Here is an 8,229-nt window from a genome sequence, read left to right on the forward strand (position 1 = left end):
AAATATTTTTCTTCCCCCCCCCCCCCCCCCGAAATAATATGATAAGAGAACGAATGATAGCAATTGAATCACATTTCTCGTGGGATTGATCCTAACCTTTGTTAGGTTCTATATTTGAATAATGATTGTTTTATACTTCTTTTGGGAGGTGTAATTTAAACGTAACAAATTTTTGTGTTGTTTCCAGAGAATACGGATTTTGAATTAGGTTCATTATTTTATTTGACTATTAGTCATTATTTCCTGATTTAGTTTTTTTATTATTTTTATTTTAGTAGGTTGAGCACTAGTGCATGACAAATACATGGAGTCAAAGCAAATATTTTAGTAGGTTAGAGTGAAGAGCATATATGATCTAGTTTTTTAACAGCAGGGGCATTAATGTCCCAAAATATGATGAAGGGTATCTGCAGTACCATTTATAATAATTCGGAGATATATTTATCCTTTCTTCCTATAATAATTATTTATCTAGTTAACTAAAAGGAAAAAGTAAAATAGGAGGAAATTTTATTTTGTCTTTGACTTAATATTCCAAGCAAGACAATAATCAGGTCCACAATGGGGGCAGACGCATTACTTCTTCTTGGTTAACTGGTGAGTCTGACATAAATGTATCTTTGGTCAATGATCTATCTATCTTCCAGACTCATTCCTTAGTTGTTAATTGGCTTTTATTATAGTTATTATATTATTATAATTTATTTTATTTGCTTGGGCACTTTCTAAAGTCTTTGAAATGTTTTTCTGTAAATTGCATGTTTTCTTCAAACTTTGTACTTTCCAAGTCAATGCCATACCCACACTAGTGGACTCCCACAGTTGCTTGTGATGATAGTTAGGTCATTTATGTAATGGTAGCATATATGTGAGTTATTTTTATAACGAGGAATATATTAGTTTTAAATCGTAAAATTAAAAAAGGTACATTTGACTCTTTTTTCATTCATTGCATCAGATTTTGTATTTTTAGAGAAGTCATAAATTATCTTTCATGATCATACTCGCTCTATTATTCTCTCTCAGAAATAGAGAATTTTTTCATCTCGAATTATCAATAAAAAAATTGTGTTATAAATTATAAGTTTTTATTCATTTCGCACCGAATTAATTCACTAAGAAAACGTTTCGCAAAAACAAATTCTCGCTAAAATATTGAGAAATTTCCTAATATTTTCGTGTGAAAACATAACTATTTTTTCTCATTGATTCTATCAAAATATATATGAAAGTAGTCACTGAACATTTTGCACTCATAAAATAGTAATTTTTGAGTAGTGACTTTCTATTTTAGACATTTTGAAGAGTTCTTCGTTTTAATTACTTTAAAGAATTTAATTTGTTTATACTCCAAATAAAATGTAAATTTTTTACATCATCATATCATTTAAATTTAAAATACATAAATATCTACAAGTAATTGACCCTAATAAGAAAAATAGCTACTTGAAAAATAATGAGGCAAACAACCTAGTACTACATACAACAGGTTAAATTATACTATTAAAATAAACATTCTTTATCCGACTTACTATTTATTCGAGTCAATATCTCAAAAAGTTACTCAACTTTAATAATTTATGTAGTAAAGTCATTAAACTTTGTTTTATATTAACAAAATCACTCAACTTAGGCATTGATATTAATAAAATCACTCAACTCAATATGTCAGTATTCTTCAGCTGCGAAATTTGTCGGTATTCTTCAACTAGTTTGTCGTTAAAAAGCTCTTCGCTAATTACATTTCTTACAATCCATCGGTAATCAGTAGCTAAATAGGGATTAACATGATTATTATTTTTATAATAACAAAATTTTATCTGTTGCTAATTCCTTATTCGCTAGTAGTTAATGTTTTCTTTCTCTGTATTTTTACTATTAATATTTTAACTTCATGTTTAGTCAAACACAATGATAATTAACATGATTTTTTTTGTTATAATAATAAAATTTTATGTGTCGCTAATTCCTTATTTACTAGTAGTGAATGTTTTCTTTCTCTATATTTCTTACTATTAACATTTTAACTTCATGTTCAGTCAAACACAATCATATATTATAATAAACAACTACTTACTGTAAATTAAACATGACCCAATTATACATTAGTAATCTCATTAACAATTCCAATATCTGTCAAATACAAACATAAAGTCACTAATTAGTCATTCTTTGACTTATTTGCTAAGTTACAAAGGAAAATACAATTATATATAGTATGCTAGGATCAATGAGGTTGACCAAGCAACTATATATACCATTTCATTTTCCTTCTACTTTGTCCCTATAAACAAAGTTCATTTCATTTTTATTTTCTTTGGGTAATCAATAGTTATTTACATAAAATATATATGATATTTGTTGCTCCATGCAAGTAGTTGAGAGTAATTAGGATGAATAGAGTGAAAAAAGGGCAAGAAAAGAGTGAAATTATTGAAGAAATGGCAGATGAAATTAAAACTATGTCCAAAGAAGGCAATGAAGAAGATGTAATTCTTCCAGGATTTCGATTTCATCCAACTGATGAAGAGCTTGTTGGGTTTTATCTACGACGCAAAGTCGAAAACAAAAGAATCAACATGGAACTCATCAAACACATTGATATTTACAAATATGATCCTTGGGATCTTCCAAGTAAGTGTATAAGCATTTGATCACTACAAATAATATCACTCCAAATTAGCTTTGTCGTTAATCCATTGCTAAATTTCTCATAGGTAGCTAGCTAACAATTCTTTTTGTTGTTGATAAATTAGTGATGAATTTTGTTGTTTAGTGCTACAGAGTTTATATGTCGCTAATTCTAGCTCTTTTAATAATACCTAGTACATGTTGTTGGTGGGAGGTGTAAGATATCACATGAAGTTAGTCGAGATATGCTCAAGCTGACCCAAATACTATGATCATAATCTCTTTTAGTTATTTACGTTATGATCTAGGTAATATAGAAGTTTCCAAGGAAACAAAAAGAAAATTGTGGATAGCCCAAATCCCATTTAAATTACCTCCTCCCTCTTAGTAAATTTTTGTGAGTGTTGTTAATTTGGATCTCATAAGTCATAAGTATATTTTATATTAGGAAACAATATTAATTTTTCCTCATAATTTGCGTAAGGATTACACATTATGAGAGATGTTGAAGGGGGCTGGTTGCTACTTACCTTAATTAAGAATTTAGGTTGAGATTCATTTGGAGTCCTTTTTGTTGCATGTTATATGAACAAATTAATACTCATCCGTTCACTTTTACTTATTATATTTAGACTTTACACTTTTACTTATAAATAATAATTATTATGAGTATTTTATAACAATATTCATTAATCTTAGATTTTGATAAATGATTTAGAGAATAAGTAATTAATAATATTAAAGGTAAAATATGGAGAAAAAAAATTATGTGTACTAAAGTGATAAATTAAAAAATAAAAAATAAAAAAATATATTTTTATGTGAACAAAGTGAATCGTAACCCCAAGAAGCTTCAAAAATTTAAAAATGAATGAAGGACATATTGAGATCTTGTTTATGAAAGTAGCTAGTAATAAATACTAGGAGCTGATAACCACCTTTTAAATAAAATTTAATTTTATAAATTAAATAATTATAGGATAAACGTAGAAGGAAAAACAATTCATAAATATTATTCCATCCATTTTAATTTTAATTTATGTGATTGGTTTAATTGGGTATGGAATTGAGAAAAAGAATTAAAATTTATGATCTTAGTCATGAATATAATTATAAAAGCATATCATTAAAGACAAAACTAAAAGTAGAAAACAAATTATTTCACATATAAAAATATACTTTCTCCATTTCAATTTATGTGGCATCGTTTGACTTGTCATAAAAAAAAAAGTTTTTTTAAATTTGTGGTTTAAACTATTTATGCTATTATAAATTATTTCTTTAAGAATAAAAAATTAAATAAAATTATTTTTAATTATAAAAAAAATTGACCTTTTCCAAATAAACTAAAAAGAAAAATGTATTATATAAATTGAGACAAAATATATATTACTTTTAAGCAGATAAATAAAGAAATAATATCACATAATAGAATAAAATAGTACTTATGGTTTGACAGATGTGGTGCAGTGGATGAGGTTGTTTCTCTCTTAACCAAATGTCTCGTGTTTGAGCCTTATGTGATAGAGAGCGCTTCCTTCCAAATAGAATCCTATGCGGAGCGAATCTGAAACAATCGAATTCTAAAATAAATATCGGACACCAAATTAAAAAAGAAGAAGTTAGGTTTGAGAATTTGGACAACTTCCATATTCATGTTGAGATCATAAGACGTTAGAAAATGGCATATTGGTGAACATTGAAATTTATATAGAAGATTTTCTTTCATAATAATCTTGTATAGGAATGTGAATTCATTTTTGTCTTTTTACAAAATCATTTTTTTTTCATTTCCAATCAACATCTTTTAAGCTTTTTCGAACGAATATATTTTTATAAATAAATATAACGTCTTATAGAAGTTTTTGCTAAGAATTTTCAAATTAGCCTGTAGTTATAGAAAGTGATAGATTGATAACATTTGGAGTTATTGGGGACCTGATTTTGGTTGACTTTGTCCTATCACTTAATTTGAGTATATACACACTAACAAACAATATATGGATTTTCATAATATCTCAGTTACATTAACTTACAACATGTAATTAATTTTATCATAACAACAACTCTCATATAACAATTTGGAAAAAAAGAAATATTAATTTATATGTATATATAACGTAATTCATCCAATTAATGAAAAATACATCGATTCATGCGGTAAACTACACCCTTGTATATTGGGCCTTATACAAGATGAAATTTAAAAGGGAAAAATTGATTAATGAAAAATCTATCATCTCCCTATCATCTTATTTTTCTTATATATTTGATACAAATTCTTAAGGCAAAAATGTAGATGACTTGGCAAGTGAATTGATGATATATTTGAGTATATGTGATCATCTCGTCTAAAAATTTAATCTATTAAATAAAATATATTTTAATTTGTCATAATACTTAAATATGTCATTTAACCTGACTTTAACTGGCATCTATACAGTCCAATTTTAAGTGTGCACAAGTAGACACACATCCTATATGACATTCCACGTGTATAAGACAATAATAGAAAGTGTGTTTCTACTTGTTCAACTATATATAAGTTTAACTGTCTACTTGTATATATCCAAAGTTAATTAGAAGACATAGATATCAGTTAAAGCCAAGTTTAAAACCACATTTATGAATTATTTTTTTTTATTTACTTAATTATATATCATATATAACAAATACAAATTTATATATTGTGTACAGAATTAGTAGAGGATAAAGAAATGTATTATTTCTGCATGAGGGGAAGAAAATACAAGAACAGTGTAAGACCAAATAGAGTAACAAAAAGTGGATTTTGGAAAGCAACTGGTATTGACAAGCCTGTTTATTCTTCTACTACACAATGCATTATTATTGGACTCAAAAAATGTTTAGTTTATTATAGAGGAAGTGCTGGCAAAGGCACTAAAACTGATTGGATGATGCATGAGTTTCGTCTCCCACCAACTTCCAATACTAATCACCAAGCTGTAAGTTTAATTTACTTTTTTATTTTTCGTAAGAAGGTCATATTTATCTTTATATTCTCAGAAAAAAGTTATATTTGTTCCCTGTTTTTTGATACATTTGTTCTTACTATTCAACTTAATTTGGACACATTTATCTTTAGATAATACCTGATCCACCAATTACTCATTAAACTCAACTGATAATATCATTTTTCATCAGTGGTGTAATAATAACATGTTTGATGATCGAGTTTTTAAAATTTACTTATCTTGTAAAGTACTTTTTGTCACAAGTATATTTTGAGAAAAAAAAAAAAACTTTTAGAGAATAGCAGTTTGTATTCAACTTAGCTAGTTTAAAAACTTTCTATAACAGCTTGTGTTTGGCCATTACCCAATGGTCTAAATTAAAAGTGTTTTAAGGGAAAAAGTTACTCTTGTAGCTTCTGGGAAAAATATTTGTTACCACTCAAAAATATTTAAAGCTAGTCAGATATAAGCATTTTTAGCTTATATTTTAAATATTCAAGAGGTATACCGCGTCAAATATAAGCAAGCAAACGTAACATTTTAAGTTAGTTAGATAATTAAAATAATCACATATTTCAACCTATTAAAGAGCTACATACTGGTCCTATAAATTTAAGAAACAGATGGAGGCATAAATAAATTATAACAAGTAGGGGTGTTCACGGTTTGGATAAGAATCGATTCAAATCGAAAAATCAAACCAAATCGATAAAATAAAACCGATTTTATTTGGGTTTGATTTGGTTTGGTTTTAAATTTTTGAAAACCGGTAGTATTTGGTTTGGTTATGATTTTATTCGAAAAATCCAAAGAAATAACCGAACCGAATCGATGAATTATATACATATATTTTATTAATATACATACTTAATATATTGTTTTTATAAACAATTTTTAAAGATCTTATATATGTTTCCATTAAAAAATTCTTTAAACTTTACTTATTGAAAGCAAGAATGCCCAAGGTGAAAACATTTTTCTTATTGATTTCATGTATATGAGTGTCTATGACAATTTTTTATGGGACTGAAAATGTTATTGTCTCTTCCTTCTAGGCCAATATAGTGAATTTTTAAAGCTTTATTGATTAGTAAATTCAGTGATTCGAAAAGTTTCGGTAATTTAAGTCATTCTTAATTATTTTTTGTTTTGAATGAATTGTTGTCACTTTTTTTCTACATTTTGAATGAATCGTTTCTTTTATTTTGTGTATGGTTAATAACCGAACCAAACCAAACCGAAACTGATAACCACCAAACCGATAAAATATATATTATATTTGGTGTGGTTTGGTTTTGATAATTTTTAAAACCAATTAAGTTGGTTTGGTTTTGGTTTTGACCAATAAGTACCGATCCAAACCGACCCGTGAACACCCCTAATAACAAGTATGATCAGTATCACTTTAATACTTCATTCGTTTATTTAATTTGTCTACTCTCTCTGTTTAAAAAAAAAATGACCCAATTTTTTTTTAGTCTCTTTCAAAAAGAATGATCCTTTTTTTTTTGGCAACACTTTAACTTTAATTTTCCACTTGACATGTTTAAGGTCACAAGATTAAAGAACATTTTGGTACATTTAACATAACTTTAATTTAGAACTACAAGGTTAAAAAATCTTTTTTTTTCTTAAACTCCGTTTCAATTCAAACTAGATTATTCTTTTTGAAACGGAGGGAGTATCATATACTAAAAATAAATACACACTTTTACTTGTTTAATTTAGCAAATCAAGAGATAATTTGTTACTTAACTCCTAAAGTTACCTTTATTATTCATTATAGACTATAGTCATTTGTCAATATATTTTTCCAAACATTGATTTTTTTATTATATATATATATATATTCTAAGAGTGATATAATAAAATTGTCGTTCTATTAATGGCAGGAAGTTTGGACCCTATGTAGAATATTCAAGAGGAGTACTTCCACTTACAAGAGATCATCATACAGTACACAAGAAGTGAAGCATCTACTTGGGGATGCAAGTTCTAAAGCATGCAGCATGGAATCTGATGAAAACAGTACTGATCATGACCATTCCAACAGCTTTAAAGATATATCTTTTCAACAACAAAATTATAATAATTATGAAGCTCAAATGGATGAAATTAGGAACCAACAAAATCTAATATCTCATGACTCTACATTCCCATCATCAAGCTCAATTAGCTTTTGGAACACATATAGTACTCAAGAGGAGTACTTGTTTGGTGATCATGGGAATAAATGGGATGACCTCAAATCAATAGTTGACTTAGCAACAATGATGTAGATGAAAAACAAAAATGGTGAGTATTAGTGTGCGTAAGTAAGTGGTATTGATCATATATTAGCACATGGGCTTAGGATATTTGGTAATGTGTGGTTTTTCTAATATTTTATTCTTGTATGCATCTTTTTCAAGTCGTATTGATCTATTTCATATGTACATATTAATATTTGTAAATATAAAAAGTACTAGTTACATATATATTATGGAAATTTTAAAGTTAGATGACGCACCTCATAAAAGATTTAGGCGAAGGGTGACCTTGTGCATATCTTTCGTTGAAAAGTTATATAGAGTATAAATATTAAACGTTAGCTATTATAGGTTTATATTTAACTTTGCACAAA

General features: G+C 27.1%; 1 protein-coding gene across 1 annotated transcript; it reads left to right on the forward strand.

The window, feature by feature from the left end:
* The first annotated feature begins 2,265 nt into the window (after positions 1-2,265).
* LOC107058421 (transcription factor JUNGBRUNNEN 1-like) lies at positions 2,266-8,044 on the forward strand. Its single transcript, XM_015304108.1, has 3 exons — positions 2,266-2,634; positions 5,329-5,597; positions 7,499-8,044. The coding sequence occupies exons 1-3, from the start codon at positions 2,394-2,396 to the stop codon at positions 7,883-7,885; spliced, it is 897 nt and encodes a 298-aa protein (XP_015159594.1). The 5' UTR covers positions 2,266-2,393; the 3' UTR covers positions 7,886-8,044.
* Positions 8,045-8,229: the final 185 nt, after the last annotated feature.

Source organism: Solanum tuberosum, unplaced genomic scaffold (genome assembly GCF_000226075.1).
Source record: "Solanum tuberosum cultivar DM 1-3 516 R44 unplaced genomic scaffold, SolTub_3.0 scf00507, whole genome shotgun sequence".
Taxonomy (NCBI): Eukaryota; Viridiplantae; Streptophyta; class Magnoliopsida; order Solanales; family Solanaceae; genus Solanum; species Solanum tuberosum.

What these genes read in the sequence shown, in the direction of transcription:
- LOC107058421 (XM_015304108.1), top strand. Translation starts at nt 2,394, where the DNA reads ATGAATAGAGTGAAAAAAGGGCAAGAAAAGAGTGAAATTATTGAAGAA. An exon ending in TGATCCTTGGGATCTTCCAA is followed by an intron (nt 2,635 to 5,328) that starts GTAAGTGTATAA and finishes TATTGTGTACAG; the next exon opens with AATTAGTAGAGGATAAAGAA. An exon ending in CCAATACTAATCACCAAGCT is followed by an intron (nt 5,598 to 7,498) that starts GTAAGTTTAATT and finishes TATTAATGGCAG; the next exon opens with GAAGTTTGGACCCTATGTAG.